The sequence below is a fragment of the Spermophilus citellus genome (genome assembly GCF_964194105.1).
Source record: "Spermophilus citellus genome assembly, chromosome: 4".
Taxonomy (NCBI): domain Eukaryota; kingdom Metazoa; phylum Chordata; class Mammalia; order Rodentia; family Sciuridae; genus Spermophilus; species Spermophilus citellus.
This window is the reverse complement of record NC_138185.1, coordinates 4,100,887-4,123,003: the sequence shown is the minus strand read 5'-3', so window position 1 is coordinate 4,123,003 and position 22,117 is coordinate 4,100,887. Positions and strand designations below refer to the sequence as shown.

The window sequence follows — 22,117 nt, the reverse complement described above, 5'->3', positions numbered from 1 at the left end:
AACACCATAAAATAATATAGTGACAAAAGCTTTAGGATCTGGAAGTATATTATCTTAATGGTCAACTGGACTTAGTAAGATCTTTTGAGCCGGCTGAAGACCAGGTATCTTTCTGTGAGCACCAGGGTGTGTAAAGAGTGCCTAGTTCAGAATAGGCATTTAATAATTTTTTTTGAGTGATTAAATGGATAAGTGTCTTAAGACTAATGGATATAGGAGATGACAGATGTTGGATGGAAGAGATGGAGTAAGAATCTGGGATCCAGATCAAGTTAGGAGGGGTGCAGCCAAGCAGAGCAGGCTCTTGGGATTACTTGGGAGTGACCAGATTCAGAAAATTCTAACCTCACATAGGGTGATAAATTCACTGTGTGACTTTAGATGGGTCCCTCCCTTTGGGGACTTAATCTTTTCTGAAGTATATTTCAGTGCAGTCTCTGATTTCAAGATGAAAATCAATTTATAATTAGGCCAGAGATGGTAGCTATCAGGTCCTATTCTCTCCTCTATGCACATGGATCACTAATCATTCAGGCAATAGTTTCTCATGAGTTCTTCTCAGACAGGGTGCCGGCCATTGCCAATTGCTCAGTGATGGAGAACTCAGAGTCTCTGATTGTGTGCATCAACAGAGCTGTCCTTTGGTGGCAGATACCCAGACAACTCCACACTCTGAGGTACACACAAGTACCCTGGAAGAGGCCAGCCAATGCGCAGCTCATGAGTCAGCAGAAATGAGGTCAGAGTGCCTGTGGCCCTTCACTCCCAGGTGGCTATCTGAGAATATGAGAACCAGGATCCATTCAGGGACACCACTGACTGATTTTATTCCTATTCACAGGAGGAAGAATAACACCAAACAAGACAGCTGTCATCAGGTTCTTATTGTTGATTAGAACTAAGACTTTAAATTTGTTTTTTTTTTTTAATTTTTAGGGCATAACAATACCTAACAATTGACCGAAGCATTGTTCTGCCTAACTTATCCGAAGAGTAACCGAAAAACATGAACATATAAAAAAGAACTAAATAGAAATCCTGGGGAAAAATGATTACTCAAGGTTTTTATATATATAGTTGTAGTTGGACACAATACCTTTATTTTATTTTTATCTGGAGCTGAGGATCGAACCCAGTGCTCCGCATGTGCTAGGTAAGTGCTCTGCCACTGAGCCACAACCCCAGCCCCAGATTGCTGAAGTTTTAAAAATTAGATATAGAATAAGTCTAGAATAAAGTCTAGAATATATACAGTTGAAAGAAAAATTAGTGACTTGGAAACTAGTAATGAGGAATTCATGCAGAACACAGCACAGAGAGATGAAGAAAAGAAAAATATGAAAGAAGGCAAAGCAAAGAGAATAGATTAGAAGGGCTAACAAACAGCCCATGAAAGTTTCAGAAAGAGAATGGAGAAAACGGTGGAGAAACAAATAGTAATTAAAGAGGTAAATGGTAAATTCTGGACATTTTCCAGAATTAAATTAAGAATGCACTTTCAGGGCTGGGGATGTGGCTCAAGCGGTAGCGCGCTCGTCTGGCATGCGTGCGGCCTGGGTTCGATCCTCAGCACCACATACAAACAACGATGTTGTGTCCGCCGATAACTAAAAAATAAATATTAAAAAATTCTCTCTCTCTCTCTCTCCCTCTATCACTCTCTCTTTAAAAAAAAAGAATGCACTTTCAGATTAAAAGTGCACATTTACAATTAAATAGAACATATAAAAGGCAATAAGACAGGGCAACATTTCTGAATATGTCTGCTAGGTTGCACTTTTACTTGAATTAAATGAACCATGAACCAACTGAACAAGAAACTCAAGCCTCACCAATAATGGCCACTGATTGCTTGTGCCCATCCCCAGGTCCTACCACACCCGTATGAAGTGAGTTCCTAAAAAGTCACACCCCTTCCTCTCTCAACAAAAGAGCATCCTCTGCAATATTTCTCTGAGATGGAGCCAAAGAAGGCAGTTGGTAAGGGAGGGGCTCCCAGAGAGCAGAACTAGATCTTCTAGATTCCTGAACAAGGAAGTTCCTCTACCACCAGGTAGCATATATGTATGTATATATAAATGCGATATATATAAATATAGCTATATATATATATATATATATATATATATATATATATATATATATATATATTCATTCTTTGACGGGATATAATATATACTCTGGGCCAGTGACCACACATGTTTCCCTTTTGTAAACAGGAGTTTTTATTACAGTTATTCTGTTCACACTTTATCCTTTTATATTGGGTACATTTCAATTAAGTTTAACTTAAATTGTAAAGACTATAAGGAGCATTATCTGGATTTAACTGAGAGAACTGCTTTCACCCAGATTCCAGAACTGGAGATGAAGGCAGGACCAGAAGAGGAATCTACTGTATTTCTTGGGGAAGGAGATTTGGTACATTCTGAGGATGGGATGGTTTAGAGCGTGTTCGGATGAGAGTGGACGTAGATTAACTATGCAGTTATGAGGATGAGTTATGTAGACTGAAGTAGCCACAGAGGGATAAACTGAAAAGGACATTATGGTTCTGACCACAGAGCATCTTTCACCCTTCTGCTAGCTACCTATTATGTATTAAATCCTAATTCACCCCTAGAGAACCACTTTCTTTCCCACTCTGAAAACTGCCTTGTGTTTGGGGGCCTCACTTAGTGATGGGTCTTGTGACCTTGACTTAAACCAGTCAGTGAATTTCATTTCCCAGATCCCACTAATTGGCTTCAAGATTTAATTCTGCTCCATTCTAGTCAGTTGAGTTACCCAGAACTCCTTACCGAACTTGAATTTGAAGATGGGAGGAGACGCTGCAGCCATTTTCCAAACACTAAGAGAGAGCCCGAGAATGAAGCCATCATGAAGGGGAGTGAGTGGAGAGAATCTTCTGGGAGCCATCATTTGAGACCTTGATCAAATTGTATCTGAATACAACCTCTAGACTCAGGCTGGAGCTGCCTGGGATGGAGAACTGTCTGGATGATGCTCAGGGGGAACGTCAGAGAACAGTCTGCAGACACCAGAGTCCAGAGTGCTGAGTAGACCCAGGAGAATCGGTGTTCAGGAAACGTCCACTTCCGTGGCCACCCAGTGGAGCCAATAACCTGGGAGACAGAGGGGTTGAAGGAGTAACAGTTTGGCCACAAGCCTCCAGGTGAAAGATGGAGGTTTTCACCCAAATTCCATCTTGCCAGGGGTCACAGGTGCAAGAGCCTACAAGAGGTTTCTGGGGAGTCTAATTGTAGCCCTAGCCAGGTGGACACTGGAGTGGTCAGTAGTTCTTGCAGTAATCAATTCTGGGGAAATGAAGTCAACCTGACCGAGCCAGACCATGACTTCAGGTATTTGTGTGTGTGTGTGGCTTGGTGCTGGGGATTGAACCCTGGGCCTTGTGCATGCGAGCCAAGCGCTCCACCAACTGAGCTATGTCCCCAGCCCTTGCAGTAATCGGTTCTCTTGATGTGGCTTGGGTCTCTGTAGGTCACCAGGCATCCCTGGTTCCTCAGAACCTAAGGAGGATTACTGACTAGGAGGCTGGAAGACTGGTTTTTCCTTCGATGCTTTTCCTTATTCCTCTTTTCAGCAGAGGCTGATCTTATTGGATCTTTATTTGGGGCATAAAGGAGTAAGACAAATAGAGTGGAACCAGACTTTCTTGCACCAGCAGTGAGTTAACCCAGTCATTGGCTTTAGGACCAGGATGAAGCGACAGGTAGCTGAATTCCAAAGACTTAGGTGTGAATCTCAGGTGCCTCCGACTTGCTTGCTTCGAAGGGGCTCCATTTCTTCCTCTTCAAACAGGTTCTGAATACAGTGTATTTCTACAGTTATTCTCCAGGAAGGTTGGTTCTCTAAGTTAAGATCCCAGGAGAGTCCTGGACCTAGACCTCTCCGGGTCATCTGTTCCAGTGCTTTGATATTACAGATGGAGAACTGAATCCCAGAGAAACGACAGCGCTCACAGAAAATTGGGTGAGCCGGGATTCTGGCTGGAGGCCAGGAGGGATGCGGTCAAGTATGCGTCCTCTATAGACTTGTAGGCATTGTTTGGGCCACAGAGATGCCCTGATAGTGGTGTTCTCCACTGACCCCAGCCTGGACACACCACTATCCAGCTGCAGGGATCAGTCAGGCAAACTTGCACCAGGTCCATCCATCATCCTGCCACCTCCCGACATGCTTCAAAGACGGCTTCTCCAGGATTCATTTTTTTTCTCATTTGTAAAATGAAACCATAGTGGTGTCTGTCCAGTATTGTGTGAGAATTTAATGTGGCAAAGAGGAACTTGACTGGGACTGGTTGAATACACATTTTCCCAATAAATGTTAGCGATGGTGATTGTAGTTGACCAAAGTCATATGGCTTTTAGTGGGTGAAGCTGGGATGACACCCAGGGCCGGCTGATTTCAGACTGTGATGTCTATGAGACACTCACACCCTACAATCCAGGCAAAGGGAGTCGGATTTGAGTGGTCTGGGGAAATGTTTTCCCAGGCTGCTTCTGGCTCTGTTCCAGAGTTTAATCATTCAATTTTTCTTTTCTCTTTTCTTCCACTGGTAGGCACGCTAGCAGTTGCTTAATGTCCAACCCTCACTCTTATTTTTTGTCTTACTAGATCCCCCAACTTCCCTGAGACATACCAAAACCTCTGTTTCATTAACCTTGGGTGGTAGATGCCTTCCCCTACGGAGATAGACTCTCATTTTTTGAAGAAATGAATGACAGAACCTGCCCCCTCTTGGGTGGGTATAGAAGCAGGAAGGCACCTGAGATCTGCCCTTGTTGCTTACTTCCTCCTGCTGTTTCTTGGCTGGATGGATATTCCACCCTCATCCCTATTCTGCTTTACTGGAATCCTGCCCCCTCCCACCCCCGTTCGTATTTGAGTCTCAAAGAACGGTTTGCCTTTCCCAGTTTTATTAGGAATATCATGAGTGGCTGGGGAGAAAGGTCAAATCTTGTAAAATTCAAACTTCTTGAGTGTGGGAACCCTAAGAAGGAAGTAATCAGGCTTCTAAGAGGTGGGGATACCTGGTGCCACATCTGCCACCCACAAGTCTCCAGTGACCGGAATGTTCTGAGCTGTCCTTGTCATCTCTCTCTGTCTAGCTCAGCAGTGTCCCCAGCACCTCCCCACCACTCCTGGATGCTGCTTCTCTATTCTCTCCTTCGGCCATTACTGAATATTTTGTGTGTTTTGCTCAAGGGGATTGTTGGAGCTAAGTTATAAAGGCAACTGTAAAATTCAGAAAATTGGCGGCGTCTCTGGGGATGGGGTCTGTGACCTGGGAAGATGAAGGGAAAAATTATTTCTTAGAGTCACAGTTACCTTCTTGGGACAGATGGAGGCACTGAGGCCCGGAGAAAGGCAGGGGCTGCGTCACTGACGTCACTCACACAGGGAAGAGCCACAAGAACCCCCTCTCCTGACAGATTCTGAAAGAAGTATTGTTTTGTTTTTGTTTTGTTTTGTTCTTTTAGACTGAGAGATAGTGAATGTTAGGGGAAAGAGAGCATCTGCTGTCAGGATGGAGATTTGAAACACATCTCCCTGAGCAATTTGGGCTCCTGCCTGGACCCCACACTTCTGGGGCTCTTGTGCTTTGGAATATCGCCCTCAAAATGGTTTCCCCCAGTGCCTAAGGCCAGCCAGGACCACCAGTGCCATTAGGGTAGGGTCCCTCCAAGCTGGGCTGAGGCCTGTCCTCCTTTCCCCCCATTGTGGGGTTTCCCCCCCACCCCTCCACCCGTTGCTGACATCCCCGTAGTCACCCCTTCTGCAGGCTCCTGGGGGGTGTGCAGCTGCTCCTGTCTCCTCCCCAAGGCTTCCTAGCCAGTGGCTCTCAAACAATAGGTCTTCACAATTGAAATCTTTTTTTCTTTTTAATTCTTCACCTTCTGATTGAACTGTGCTCTCGGGGTCACTCTTGAGCCTGGGTGGATGAGAGAAGGACTTTTCTTATGCAAATGTGACGCTCCTCTCACTTCACCCCTGAGCCCCCCTGCCCCGCCCACCCACTTCCAGTGCTTGCTACATAGGATTTGCAGGGCTCAGGGCAGAGAGAGCATGTGGGGCCCCTTGCTCAAATCAAAAAGCAGCAGCAACAACAAAGAGGTGTTGTTAGAGGTATTAATTTTTTTTTAAAAAATGTTCCCCTTCTACTGCAGTCTCTTTGGACTTATTATGGTGTTTAACAATCCTGTTTAAAAGACAGTGGAATGAGATGGACATCATTATCCTGGGTCCACGTATGACTGCACACATGGTGCGACCCTACCTCATGTACAACCAGAGGAATGTAAAGTTGTGCTGCAGTTGTGTACAATGAACCAAAATGCAGTCTGCTGTCATATATACCTAATTTAAATAAATAAATAAGTAAAATTTAAAAAATTCTGTGCAATGTTGCTCCCCCAGCGGCATGTGGACACTCATGAGGAGAGTGCAGACCCTCCAAGGTGCCCAGGATCTCCGCTGCCACTTGATGTGCACGAGGAGACACCTGCTGCAGGGTTCCTCTCCCCGCCCTCACATGGGTGACACGCTAGCAGACCTGAGATACTAATTGGAAGCCAGGACTCAAAAGCTGAAGGACAGTGCATCCTCCCAAGTAATGAATGACTGGCCTGAAATAAATGGTGGTGGGCACTGTGGGGGCCAGGAGGCCATAGTAGTCAGGATTCTCCAAAAAAGCAGAACCAGGGTAGGAATGGAGTCAGATTTTGTCAAGCTTTTAATGGGACAGCTCAAGTTGGGTCCAGAGCCAAGGACAAAGTGTGGTTAGAGCCTGACAGCGCCCCGTGTCTCTTGTGTGTACAGGAACCTGACTGTGACAAAGCAATGTCTACTGCACCGACAGGCCCAGACATGGTGCCTTCAGACAAAGAAGAAGCGACACTCCCACTTTCAGTGGGGTAACTGAACCTCAGAGAGGTCCAGTGATTTTCCTTCGACTCAGGTGAGCCTGACTTTGAGGTTCAGGGTTTTAGCAGCCGTGTGGTGTTGACTTTGTGTGTTGTTTGCTGTAGCTGCAGGGCCTGGTACAGTACCAGGCACGTTGTAAATTGTTAAATGATTTCTGTGGGATGAATGAGTTCATATGGTTTAGTTGAAGGCCATTGAGAGTGTGTCGTATAGATGCAGTGAATCAATCTCAGCTTAAGAGGTTGTTAGGAGGGGGAGTGTCCACCACCAAACAGGCTTTGAGGACTAGCACCTGAGTCACCTATTTTAGAAAAGCTCAGTTTTGTGTTGTGAAATTAACTCATGATGCAACTTTGGGCTTGTACCTTTTCCTGAGGGATTCTGTCCCTTTGACTGCAAGCTGGGGATTCACAGGAAAAAAATTTCTGTAAAGGACGAGACATCGAATATTTTAGGCTATGAGTAAATATTTAGGTCTCTGTTGCAAAGATTTCAAGTCTGCCATTGTAGTGGGAAAATAGCTATGGATATTTCATAAATTAATGGACATTTGGCTATGTTCCAATAAAATATTTAGGAAAAACAGGAAGCCCGGGCTGGGGCTGGGGCTCAGTGATAGAGCGCTTGCCTAGCATGTATGAGGCCCTGAGTTCAATTCTCAGCACCACATATAAAATAAAAATCCATTGACGATGAAAAAATATTAAAAACAAAACAGGAAGCCCATTGGATTTGGTTCAGAAACTGTAATTTGCTGCTCCTTGCTCTAGATAAACTATGAAGGATCTCAATATTCTATAATTTGAAGATTATGGCCAATTGAGCCAATAACAGAAATGTCAGGGTTGGTTATCTTCATGGAAGGCATTGCTAATTGATCACAGGGCTCTTTGATGAGAAAGAGTTGGTTTTTATCCATCCACCAATTGCAGATAGAAAACTCTAGTTATAGTGTTCTCTCCTCTCAATCTCTCTCATATATATATATATATATATATATATATATATATATATATTCCTTTAATTTTGAAATTTCCTTTTTCTCTCTTGTAGAAACAAATATTTTTCTAGACATGGTGGCATATGCCTGTAATCCCAGTGGCTCAGGAGGCTGAGACAGGAGGATCACGAGTTCAAATAACGAATTCAAAGCCATCCTCAGCAAAAGCAAGCTGCTAAGCAACTCAATGAGACCCTGTCTCTAAATAAAATATAAAATAGGGCTGGGGGTGTTGCTCAGTGGTTGAGGGCCCTTAAATTCAATTTCTGGTAACTGCCCCCCATCCCCCCAGCAAAAAAATAAAAAATATGAAAACCCAGACACTCTCTGAGCACTGAGGAAAATAGGAGAAACAGAATGGAAGTAGGGGAGTTGAGTGAGAGGACTTGAACTGTCCCCTGGGTGGTGGAAGTGAGTGGATTTTAGTCAGAGCTATTGGGGTTGGATTCTACAGAAAGCAATCACCGTCTTGATAATTAGAGGAAGTCTATGCCGACAGGGTAGCACAGAATGGGTTAGGTATATGGCAGCTTTTTATTTATTTATTTTTGCTGTCACCTGAGATCTGTAGGACTTTGGGGCAAGAAGCATCCCTCTATCATCTCAAATTAACCCCAGCTAAATGTTGATTACAGAGACTGGCACACTGCTTTGTCCTGTTATCTTAGATTCATTTTGACTATTTTCAGTGATGAAGGACACGACTAATTTATTCTTTTCAGAGTTCTTCCATAGTTTTCATCTTTTTGTCTCTGAAGAGGACCATCTTGTTAGAATCATCCCATCTCAACAGGTGGGAAAACTGAACTCCAAAGAAATTTGCTGGGGGTAGGGATTTCTCAGTGCTTGTTTCACGTATTTAGTGAGTGGCTTCCACGTTTCAGTCATGGAACAGACTCTGCGGATGTAACGGTACAGATAATTTGGGAAAGAAATATCTGTTGGTTGGGTGATGCGTCATCTGCATTTTTTGAGAAAGAAATCTCATTAAGCAATCAGTAGGGTGCTTTCACAATCTGAGAGAGTCCAGAAATGTCAGAACTAGGGGTGTATTGCACAAATCTCAGCTGAGCGTCCACGTCTCCTGTTTCAGCTCCAGGTCCAGGGAGCGCAGCCGACCTCTCCGCCCTCTTCCATGTGCAAGACTAATGGGCTGCTTCCTCACAATGCTCAGGCTCAGACAGACGTCCCCAACGGCCTCCTTATCAGTCTGGTGACAACCTCTTCTCTGATGGTTACTCTCTTGGTCTCAGAGTCCCGTCTGAAACAGGAAAGGGCTGCCATCTCCCTGGTCTCATGATTTTTGGTCTCTGGCTGAGCTTCCTGCCAGAGCAACAGCAGCTGGGAGGAGCCAAAACCTTCTGTTGGGGGCCACACCCACTGGCAAAGGTATAAACAGTGAGCTTTGGCGCTGGCTCTCAGAGCCACCTGCCTGCACCATGAAGTCCAGCAGCCTCTTGCCACTCGTGGTGCTTCTTGCCCTGGGAACTCTGGCTCCTTTGGCTGTGGAAGGTTCTGGAAATGGTGAGTTGGAGTTACTCTGGCCCAATCTTGCCTGAAGCCTCAGAGGTGGGGGCTCCTGATGGTGTGGGAATGTCCCCCTCTCTAGCCTCTGATCTCTCAACTTAGTTTCTGAAGACCTCGCTGAGGGTTGGTCACACATCTGTCTGGGCTCCAAGGTCTCGTGTGACTCCCAGCGTGTGGAAATGCTCTGTGCACCCAGCCGTCTGTCACCCAGGTCTTCCTCCTCTGTTTCTCTCTCTCCCTGCTCTCCACCACCTTCTCCTACGCTCTAACACCATGGCCATCCAATCCCAAGAACCCAACTCCCTGGTGCTGCTGACTCTCTCTGCTCCTGGTCTTCAGTCTCCGTGTTTCTGTCTCTGACTTTCATTCTCATCATCTCTCATGCTGCTTCCATCCAGCTTTGTCTCTGTCTCTTGATCTCCATCATCCTTTGCCTTCTTCTTGGGTCCGTGACTTCCTCTGCTTGTGAACCTCATTTGTTCAAACCTGCCGCTGTTTCTGGAGGGCATTTCCCTTTGGACTTGGGGACAGCCACTGAGGTGAGTGTCTCTCCTCCTGGGAAGTGGTGCTTTGCAGGAGACTCTTGATGGCTCCGCCCCGAGCACCCAGCCTCTCCTGACCTTTGACTTTCTCTTTAGAATCTCTGAAAGCCGGAGCCTGCCCTGCTAGACCACAAGTCCGGTGCTTCCGATATGAGGAGCCTGAGTGCCGGACTGACTGGCAGTGTCCGGAGAAGAAGAGATGTTGCCCTGATTATTGTGGCACCAAATGCTTAGATCCTGTTGCCGTGTCCAGACCAGGTAAGCTGCTAGAGGAGGGAGCTTGGAGACCCAGTGCCTAGGGGCACAGCTTGGAGGAAGGGCTCCTGCCAGGCCTCCTTCTTTGTCAGTCACACTCTCCACACAGGAAGTTAGCCCCTGGCAGAAGCACCTGGCCTGTCAGGAGATCCATCTCCCAGGCCACCATGAGGGCGTTCAGATAGCTACCCCCCTGGAAGCTGCCCATCCCGTCAACACTGGACAGCTGGTCACCTGCACCAACCGGGGGGCAGGATGGGAGGGGAGCCAGCTGCTACTCCAGGGGATGCCTTCGTGGGAAGGAGATTCGATGGGGCTCGGGAGGAGCAGACGTTGGGTCGAGAAGAAGGACAGGGTGTCCAAGGTACAGACTGACATGTGGCTCTGCCCTCACCAGTGGAGAGGAAGCCTGGGAAGTGCCCAGTGGTCAAGGGTCAGTGTATGATGCTTAACCCCCCCAACCACTGTGAGACGGACAGCCAGTGTGACGGGGACTTCAAGTGCTGCCTGGGCATGTGCGGGAAGCTCTGCGTTTCCCCAGTGAGAGGTAAGGAGGGGGCTGGGGCTGGTCCGCTCCCTCCCTGCAGCCTCCCAGCTTCCACCCTGGGGGGGGGTTCAGCCATGTGGGCCGGAGTCCCGCACCCCAAGCACAGCCTCTGTGGGACTCCCTCATCCCTCAAGGGCACTGTTCCGTGGGTCCCGGGGCAAGGATTTCCCAGGACCACCTGTGGATTTGATTCTATTCCAGCCCAGGTGAGAGCTGGGCAAATCACTTTCTGAGCGTCAGTCTCCTTATTTGAAAAAGAGAGCATGATGGAGATGACAGTGTTTGGTAAAGCACCCTAGGCACTAAGGATTAATTATTCAGGTTGTTTACATCACCGTGTCCAGGGTCCAGGCCCGAAGGATCCGTGGGGTTTGAGGGTGATCTAGTTCGAACTCTGAGTTTGAGTTTTTCAGTGAAATGAATCCTGAGTTCAGTCTCCTGACACCAAAACTCTTTCAACTCTACTGCCTTGCTGTTTTCTTTTATTTCAGGGGCCTCATTACAGGAAACAATGTGGCAATGATGTGTCTTGTTCCTACACTGAAGGTCTTATCTGCTTTTCTCTTACAGCTTGATTCCTGCCGGTTGGAGGTGCCTCTGGGTTCCTAATCTGTGTGGTGTGGGGACTCCCTTTCTGCTGCCAGGTGGGATTCTGTGGTGAGGACTTGGCTCCTCCACCCATATCTCCTTTTGGCAAGCACTTAGTACCCAGGAGGCTTTCGGGAGATAGGTTAATGAGTGAATAAGTAAATAAACTTATTTCTCTGTGTACAACTTGCTTCTGTGATTCACTGAGGTTGGGTGGCACTGAGGGACCCTTCTGGTTTCCTGCTGGAGATGTGGAGAGGAAGGAGGAGGCTCGAGGTTCCGGGAGCCCATCATGAGGTTGGGAGTTTCTATCATGGATCTCCCGGCGCTGGCTCTGTGGTGTCTGGAGAAATGACTTTAGCTCCTAAATGTCATTTTTTCAAAGTGCCAACAAAAAATCACTTTATCAGTGTTGAGAGCATTGAAAGGTACATCCTGGGATCCCTCTGCACATCATGGCCTCACGTTGCCTGCTGGAATGAGTTTGAATCTCTCACTCCTCTTTCCCAAGACATCATTTCTTCTGTGTTCACATAAAAATACTGCCATGATGCCTGGCAAGGTGGCGCACACCTGTAATCCCAGCGGCTCGGGGGGCTGAGGCAGGAGGATCGCGAGTCCAAAGCCAGCCTCAGCAACAGTGGGTGCTAAGCAAGTCAGTGAGACCCTGTCTCTAAATAAAATAAAACATAGGGCTGGGGTGTGGCTCAGTGGTTGAGTGCCCCTGAGTTTCACCTCTGGTACTCCCTCCCACCCCCTAAAAAGAATATTGCCATGGTGATCATGTTGATGAGTGACTGGTGGTCAGTACCATCTGAATGGGAATGAGCAGACCAGGCTTCTAGAGCCAGGGAGCAGGCAGAGATGTGCTCCACGTTTCTCTGTGCTCTTTGGACTGTGGTAGACTTGGGTCTCAAAGCCAGCTGGTGTCCTCAACAAGTCAGTGCCCCAGTTCCCAGGTTGGGGATTTTTAAAAATTCTTGTGGGCAGTGAAGGACATGAGAATTTAATCTGGGATTGGAAAAAAAAAATGTTAGTCTTGTTTCCCAGACTGTTAGGTAAGGGGTGAGGCAAATAGGGGGAAAATGTTGATTTAAAATAACAATGAATTTCACCTTGATGTATATCCACAAAGGACTAAAAAAAAAAAACAACCATAAAAAACAGAAGGAAGACGAAGAACAGAGGACCCAGAGGAGAAAACAGGGAGAGGGAGGAGGCGAGGGAAAGGGAAGTAGTGGGTTCTGAAGTGGATCAGATTATATCCCATGCTTGTTTGATCATATCAGAATGAACACCAATATTATGTGCAACTATAGTGCACTAATTTTTTTAAAAAGTGATGTGGCAGAGTCAGGCAGAAGGAGACCGGTAGCTGGAGCCAGCAGCTCAGGCTCCGGGAGGGAGAGGAAGGGGAAGGCACTGGGGACTGAGATGGGTCAAATCTTTTGTGCAAGGACGGACATGGCACAGTGAATCCCGCTACTAAGTATAGTTATAATGCACCAGGGAAAGGAGACTTTTCATAATAAAAGCCCTAAAAAAAAAAACAAAAAAAAACCAAACCAAGCTACCTGAGGTCAAACAGCAAGGTTTATACTCAAAGCAGAAAGTGGGCCGGGTTACGCTTTCAATCAGATCTCCAAGGGCAGCGACCGGGTGTGTTAAACTGGCTGACTCAGCGAAGAGGCAAAGAGAGAGAAAACCCTTTTACATGTTCTCTGGGTGAGGAAGCCACCCTCCACGTGGGCCCTCGGGGATGCTCACACTTCCTTCACAGGCTCGTGTAGTCCCGCCCACATTTTTCTATGGTGAAATATTGCACAGATGACAGTTAGCATCTTTATGAGACGAGGTGATAAAACCGCAGCTTCCGTTTGGGGAGCAGGCTCTTTCTCCTTGACCATTTGCTCTGGGGGACTGTAGTTGTCATGTCATGAAGGCAGGCCATCTGGGGAGTGGCCCACAGGGTGAGGAACGACGGTTTTGGTCAACAGCCTATGACGGCCCAGGGCCACCAGCAGACACACGATTGAACTTGCAAGTAGATTCTTCAGACCCATTCTAGGTTTGAGATGACCACAGGCCAGCGGACAGCTGGACTTGACCTCAGCCAGGACCACCAAGTTAAGACTCCATCTCCTGGAGTCCTGACTCTCAAGCTGTGACATAGGTTTATGGTTTTAAGATGCTAAGTTTTGGGGCAATTTGTTATGCTGCAATAGAAGTACACCAAAGATTGTATTCTACAACCAAATACAGCTGGAGAAAAAAGATAATTATGCGCCCATGTCTTCTGTGAACACAGCAATGATCCCAAATAAAATATTCAAAATTAGAATTCATCAGAGTTTTAAAGTTCAATGTGAGGGGCTGGGGATGTGGCTCAAGCGGCAGCGCACTCGCCTGGCATGCGTGCGGCCCGGGTTCCATCCTCAGCACCACATACAAATAAAGATGTTTTGTCCGCCGAAAACTAAAAACAATAAATATTTTTAAATTCTCTCTAAATAAATAAATAAATAAATAAAATTTAAAAAAAAAGTTCAATGTGAGTGTGAATTCCTAAAATTAAGGATACAAATGAATACACATACACAATGAAACTCTATAGCAAAACCTACAGTGAGGGCTGGGGATGTGGCTCAAGCGGTAGCGCGCTCGCCTGGCATGCGTGCGGCCCGGGTTCGATCCTCAGCACCACATACCAACAAAGATGTTGTGTCCGCCGAGAACTAAAAAATAAATATTAAAAAAAGAAAAAAAAAAACCTACAGTGAGCTGAATTTTCAGAGGAATTGTGATTGAGGTCAGAAACAGTAAGGATCACTATTCTCTCCCAGCAATGTCTGAGACAGTGAAAACTATGCAATAAGACAAAGCAAGAAGGTATATAGCATGGGGGAGGATGGTGCAAAACAGATGTTATTTGCAGACTTTGTTTCTACCACGCGGCCTGCGCAGTGGTTTCATTAATGAGGTTCTGGCATTCAGTTAGTTAGAAGAGATCAAAATAAAACACACAGACAGTACCTTATTTTAATGCTAGGTCCGAGACGGCTCGGTCTCCCTGTTTCCCTGCCTCCAGCCGCTCAGCAGGGCAGCGAGGATTACTCTGGGCTAGCAGGAGAGAGAGAGAGCGAACACGCCGGGGATCAGCCTTTTATTTGGGGGAAACAAGAGATTCAGGGGAGAATTCCATCCAATGAAGGTTGAGGGGGGGCTGTACTCCAAGGTCAGGGTCAGTGATTACGCACACCCCCACACGGATGGGCTCTCTCATCAGGAAAGGGTCGGGATAACTCCGACACAGCCAGAGTGCCTCAGGCCCTTAACGGGAGTCACCCAATCACGTGTCAGAATGGCTCCCCACATATTCCCCCTTTTTATTCTTAACAATGAGGCGGCGGTTCACTCTCTGGAGTCCCCGGATTTTTGATTGGAGGACTCGCCATCCTATAGTTACAATACAAAAGAGAATTAACAGCAAAGAGAATAATCCAATAATGTACCAAGTGGAGTGTTTAAGAATATTTTTAGGGTTGAATCCATTTAACTCTTTCAATATTTGGTTAGCCAAAGAAGAAGGATCTGAAAAATCAGCTCTATTATTTTGAATGTCTTGGATATGGTGATGAAGTTCCAGAATATCCAAGCTATTATTACTATTTTGCCATATACCTAATAAATGGTTTTTAACCTTTTCCCAATCTCAGAGAGAAGCATTGTACTTGGCAGCTGTAACACATACATACTTATAATTAGCATGGCATTTAAGCCTTTCCTTAAATTTTAAGGCTGAAAGTTTATTACCAATGTTAATAACAGTCGCCTCTAAGGCGTTTAATTTAGTTTCAATCCTTTCATCAATATTTACTTGATTACGCAGAGCCTTGGAAGTATTTTGAGCTAAATTATTAAGAAATTTTGTATGTTGAATATTCTGAGACAATGTCAGAGATGCAGAGACGGTTGAGGCAATAAATGAGACCAGTGCTAAGACACCAACAATTATGACTCCAATAGCACGTTTAGGTCTTGTTAGCTGGGCATGAATTTGCTGTAAAACTTGTAAACCAGCATCAGCATACCATGGCTCTGAAATATTAGCAGGTAATAAAACAAAAGAGGGCTGATGAAGTATCAGCACTCCTTTTCCTCCATTATACCTAGAAATACAATTGGTTAGGTTGCACTTATTACAAGTAACAAAATATCTATCATCTATCCATCTAACTTTTACATTTCCAATAATTAAAACATAAGGAGATTGGACACAGGCTCTTAGGCCATAGCAAGATCCCTCTTTACAGTTCTTGCCAACAAATTTTGGTAAAGGTTTATCTGTAAAATGTAAATATTTTGAGGCAGCAATTAAACGCCAAATATCTCTTTGAATGTCTCCTTCACTATAAGTCAAAATATTACTAACAAATCCTGTAGGTGTCATAGCAGAATTTCTTCGTAATTGTCTCTTATCAATTTTTGGAGACCAATCTAAAATATACCCACTAGCTTTAGACACCTTATGTAGTACAGGAAAGGTATTTACACAATTCATCCATTTAGGAAAGGTGCCAATTTCAATTGTAGAACTATTTGGACAGTGGGGTACCGGTGGAGGTTTTGCAGAAATGACTGGCTTGTTATGGGAAAGTCCCATCTTAATTATTGATCTAGTATTAGGTTTTAAGTCTCCATAAATAGAATTATTTGTCAGTCTAGGTTTACCAATCGCTGTCTTTTCTTCGAATGATACTTTCAGACAGCCAGCATGTTTATCATGTGACCAACATAAAGGTAATTGGGCACTGTAGCCAGAATAATTAAATCTAGTCACATGATTGGGAGTAATATGAGTATCTGTAAATCCTCCCATCATGAATGAGTCATTAGTAAATACTGGAATAGATTCTCCAGTCCACACAGCTGGGTGTACCAGGGGTGGATCTGGGAAATAAGTCCAATAAGTGTCTATTTGATTCTCTTTTACCTGACAGCCCAGTAGGGCAATTACTGTCGCTACCATCAAGACTGGTGTCCTGTTTTTTCTTAGGCGTCGAAGTATTTGGGAAGCCTGGGTTGTCAATTTCTTCACATCTTTCCATGAAATCAGCTTCTCAGCTGGTTCAATCTGGTCTTTCTTCATCTTTTTCCGGTATCTCCTCCTTCTGGGTTGTGGCTCCTCCGTGTCTATCCTCAGTCGCTTGAGTCTGGGTTCTATTTCCTCCATGTCTGATGGCACGTTCAGGCACCCAGATGGGACGGAAAGCACCTTCTGGAAAAACACAAGCATGCCCTCGGCCCCATGATATTACCGGATCTGGGCCCTTCTACTGACCAGTCTGTAAATCTTTCCACAGAACTCTGTCTAATGGGCCTGTCACCGAGGGAGACATTTGTCTCTCAGCAGCAGTGTGACCTTCTGTGTCACAGTTTAAAAAATTTAAAACAAATAAGGCATGATTAAGGCTATTTTGGGGAGTCATTATCTTATTCCCCCTTTTTAATTTTTGTAATTGAAGTTTAATAGATAAATGAGCTCGTTCTACAATGGCTTGACCTTGGGGGTTATAAGGAATTCCTGTTTTATGATTAATTTGAAACTCTTGGCAAAATTGTTGAAAAGCAGAGCTTACATAAGCTGGAGCATTATCTGTTTTAATCTGCATAGGACACCCTAAAACAGAAAAAGCTGCTAAGCAATGAGAAATTACATGTTGAGTATTTTCCTTAGTACGTGCTGTGGCAAAAATAAATCTAGAATAAGTGTCCACTATGACATGTACATAACATTGCTTACCAAATTGAGGAATATGAGTTACATCCATTTGCCATATTTGATTTGGTTTTAAACCACGGGGATTTACCCCTGATGGCAGAGATGGAGTGTAAATAACACACTTAGGGCATTGGCTTACAATCTGACGAGCCTGTTCTCTGGTAATACTAAATTTTTTACGTAAGCTAGAAGCATTTTGATGATGCAAGGAATGGGAAGCTAGGGCACAGTCATATGAAGACATCTGTTGACAAAAAGCTACTAATTTATCAATATTATCATTACCTGTAACCAAAGGTCCAGGGAGGCTAGAATGTGTTCGGATATGTCCAATAAAATATGGGTACTTCCTCATTAGTATTGTCTTTTGTAAATTATGAAATAATTCAAATAACTCCTGTGATGAAGTAAACCCAATAACTGAGGTTTCAATATTTTTGGTAACTCTGACTGCATATAAGTTGTCAGAATAGATATTAATAGGTTTATTTGAAAAATAATCTAAGGCCAAAATCAGGGCTTGAAGTTCTGTCCTTTGAGCTGAAGTATAAGAAGTTTGTATTACCTCTGTATGAACACGGCTGAAGAAACCTGCCTTACCAGAGCTGGAACCATCTGTGAACACCGATAAAGCTCTCTCTATTGGATGGGAAAGTACAATCTTTGGAAAAATAAGTGATGTTAATGATGCAAATTGTACAATCTTATCACGAGGATAATGGCTATCTATCTGGCCAGGGAAATCTGTAAAAGCTATCTGCCATGAACTAGAAGTTTGAAAAAGCCAATTAGTCTGTTGAACAGAAAATGGAATAATTATGATATCAGGCTCAGATCTAATTAATTGTAAAATCTTAGTTCTACCCTTAATCACTAATTGAGCTGTAGAATCATGAAAAAGTGTTAATGTCTTTTGAGGGGAATGAGATAAGTAAATCCATTCAATAACTCCTAATTTTTGCCATATGGCTCCTGTTGGGGTATGTTCAGTTGGAAATATTAATAAATATATTATTTTTTTAGGATCTATTCTAGTAAGCTGTGCATTTTTAATTGCAATTTCCATTTTCCTTAAGGCTGTTTTGGCCTCCAAAGTTAGTTGATGTGGAGAGGTTGGAGAAGGATTTCCTTGTAATATCTGAAATAAAGGACTTAACTCAGAAGTAGTTAACTTTAAGGATGGTCTTAGCCAGTTAATATCTCCTAATAGTTTTTGAAAATCATTAAGGGTACGTAACTCCTTAACTCTTATCTGAAGATTTTGAGGACGGATTGTACTCCCTTGAATTATCTGACCTAGATATTGAAAAGGAGATACCTTTTGAATTTTTTGAGGAGCTACACTTAAACCCATAATTGTAAGTGAGGTCTCTAACTGAGTAAAAATTTCTGAAAGTACTTCTGAATTAGCATGGGCCAATAATATATCATCCATAAAATGAATAATGTATGTATCAGGGAAGCTATTTCTAATGGGATCTATTGCCTGATCAACATATTTTTGACATAGGGTAGGGCTATTACGTATTCCCTGAGGGAGGACTTTCCAGTAGTATCTTTTAACAGGTTCCTTAAAATTAACTGCTGGGACAGTGAAAGCAAATTTTTCACAATCTTCAGGATGTAACCTTATAGAGAAAAAACAGTCTTTTAAATCTATTACCATCAAGCTGTAATCTAAAGGAATGGCTGTGGGGGAGGGAAGTCCTGGCTGTAATGATCCCATAGGCCGAATTGCCTGGTTTATTGTCCTTAAATCCTGTAATAATCTCCAATTTCCTGACTTTTTTTTAATAACAAAAATAGGTGTATTCCAAGGGCTAAGTGTTGGTTCAATATGACCAGCCTGAAGTTGTTCCTCAACTAATCTATGAATTATTTTAAGTTTTTCCCCTGAGATGGGCCACTGAGAAATCCAAATAGGCTCTTCTGTGAGCCACGTAATTTTTTCAGCTGTTTTAAGGATCGGGGAAGTACTCAGTGCCCCTAATAAAAATTTTGTCCTGAAGTATTTACTAATCCTTGCCGTGTAGACTGGCTTGTAAACAGATATTTCTCCTGAAAGTTTTTCCTATCATCTCCAGGAAAATACCTTTGATTAATTTCTTCAACTGACCTTATAGAATTTGGGGTGACTAGTAGCAGTCCCATTTTGGCTAGTATATCTCTTCCCCATAGATTAGCTGGTAAAGACTCTAACACATAAGGCTTAAATATTCCACTGTTCCCATCAGAATCTTCCCAACGGAGATAGTTGGCGCTTTGAGCAGGCTGTGAAATTTTTCCTATTCCTTCTAGATTAGCTGAGGCTGTATGTAGAGGCCATGTCCTGGGCCAAAATCGGCTGGACAATATTGAACTATTAGCCCCTGTGTCAATTATTCCTAGGAAATTTCTATTATTAATTCTAAGTTTTAATAAAGGGCGTTCTTGTCGCACTAACTGGGACCAATATACTCTGTCCGGCGGTTTAGAAACTGAATCTGCCGGCAGGTGCCTTTCTGAGACACAAGGCAATAATATTAATTGAGCAAAAATATCCTTTGGGGTGAGTCTTAGGGCATAATTGGATCTTACAGTAACATATAATTGCCCTTTAAATTCTGAATCTATCACACCAGGTATTACTTTAATAGCTCCCTTTAAATTATTACGCCCCAAAATTAAACCTACAGTATTTTCAGGAAGCGGCCCGAAAATCCCAGTAGGGATTTGTGTTGGTCCCGTTTCAGGATCTAATTCAACTGTCTCTGAAGGTCCTAAGAAAACTGTCTGTGATTTATGTCTCTGCTCTGGTAAAAATCGCGGACTGTCCTGGTCGGCGCCGCTAGTGACGTCACACTGTGCGACGTCTCCCCATATTGTTTCTGGGCCCGGGGAGGGGCCGAACGGAAGTTTTTTGTCCCCTCGCTAGGAGGAAATACTTGTGGCGAGAAGGCGGGCTCATCCGCGCCACCCGAATCAACCATGTGGCGCCGAGTCCTGTAATATCTATTATCGCCAGTAGATGGAGCCCTAAACCTAAATTTGCGTTGGCGACATTTGTAGGCGAAATGACCGGGTTTTCCGCAAACGTAACACTTGCTGCGGGACTTCTGAACTGAATTTTGTGGCCCCAAAGTTTCCTTTAATACTGTTGCTAAGGCTACCGTTTGCAACTGAGTGGAATCTAAGTCAGAACACAAGCGAATATACTCAGAAATTGTTCCTTTCTTACGATGGGGGCGGAGAACATCTTGGCAAATTTTGTTTGCGTTCTCAAAAGCCAATTGTCTAACAATAAATTCGCTAGCTCCTGGGTCTCCGATGGACCTGTTCGCAGCCTGATATAGTCGGGCTACGAAATCTGAATAAGTCTCACTGGCACCTTGTCTGATTTTGGTAAGAACTAAATTGGACTGGTCCTTGGGGACAATTTGCCTCCAGGCACGTTTTGCACAATCAGTTATTTGATTGTACACTACAAAATCATAATTTAACTGTCTTTCTAAATCAGCAAAATCTTCAGTCCCTAAAAACATCGCTACTGGCGTTTCTATGCCCTGTCTTCTGTTTCTTTCTGCCTGTTCATTACAAAAATCAGTCCAGTAAGTTTTCCAAAGTAAGTAATTTCCCCCGCTCAAACAAGATCTGGCTAAAAAAACCCAGTCACTAGGAGGAAGGGGTTGTGAGCAGATATTTTCTATCAGACTCTGAACAAAAGGCGAATTTGGGCCGTACGTTTCACATGCATTTTTTAATTCCTTGATAGTTTTAAATGGAATTACAGCATGAATTCTAACTCTCTGATTTTGCTCATCAGTTTGCTCAAAAACTGGAAAGAGGTGAAAACCAGTAGTATCCTCCCCCATTTCTTGAGCCTTCTTAATACCTTGCTGAACTGGGGTAAGAAAAGTCATCTTTAATTTAGCACACCTGTTAAATTTGGTTCTCCTAGCAGGTATCGGCTGAATTTTTAGGGCTTGGGCAGGTGGTGCTAAATGCAATCTATTAAAATTTCTCTCTAAGTCCTGAGTTTCTATGTCTAATTCTTCTTCCTCAGACTGCGAGCTGCTATCAGACTCTGTACTATCGCCATTTGGAATTTGGGTTTCTAACTCACGTGGCTGAGAAGAAACCTGAGCCCCGCTAGGAGTTTCTTTTGTATTTTCCTCTCCAGGAAGATTGGTTACCACTTCTGGAGGGCTCTCCAAGATTAGAGATGCTTCTTCTTTATCATGCTGTTCTGTATAATCTGTCTGCGGGCTAGCTTGCACATTTCTAACCTTTGTTTTAGCTCCTAGCGCTTTTGTTTTAAAACGGCTCAAAGGAAAGGAAATTAATTTAGCCTCAGGCTGATTTTCCATTTGAATAGACTTAATGGCTCTTTGAATACCTCTCAGAAGCTCTTCTGGTGGCCACGGACTCTGGTCCATGTATTCAAAGAGACAAATTTCTAGGGCCGTCCAAGTTTTCTGTATATTCTCTATGCCTCCAGGTATTTCAGTAGAAAGACAAACTCTCTGTAACTTTCTTCCTAATTTCTCCCAAGTAAGTAAATTTGGAGACTCTTGGTCACAAAACCAAGGACAATATTCACCTACAATCTTTAAGAATTGTAATAACTGAGTTTTCTTTATCTGTTTTCCTTTCTGATTAATTATACTGTCTAAAATAGTTAGATACATTTCCTTATCCGAAGAAGTAGAATTTCCCATTTTAAGTAAATTAACGTCTCTTTCCTTCAATATTTCCTGGTACTTTTGTGACTCAATTGTCACTTCTTCCTTTCTCTTATTTCTTATTTTCTTTATTCTCTTTATTACTTTTGTGACCCAAATGTCACTTCTTCCTTTCTCTTATTTCTTTATCTTCCTTATTTCCTCTATTTTCTCTTTATTTCTTTATTTCTATTTCCTTAATCTTTTTAGCGCGCGCTCCCACTCAAT

The 22,117-nt window shown here is 43.8% G+C and overlaps 1 protein-coding gene across 1 annotated transcript; it reads left to right on the top strand.

Annotated features, from left to right (window-relative positions):
• Positions 1 to 9,351: 9,351 nt before the first annotated feature.
• On the top strand, positions 9,352 to 11,550 carry LOC308648044 (antileukoproteinase-like). The gene is made up of 4 exons (XM_081292745.1): positions 9,352 to 9,472; positions 10,114 to 10,275; positions 10,670 to 10,819; positions 11,390 to 11,550. Exons 1-4 carry the CDS (start codon positions 9,388 to 9,390, stop codon positions 11,392 to 11,394), a joined length of 402 nt encoding a protein of 133 aa, XP_081148871.1. The 5' UTR covers positions 9,352 to 9,387; the 3' UTR covers positions 11,395 to 11,550.
• Positions 11,551 to 22,117: the final 10,567 nt, after the last annotated feature.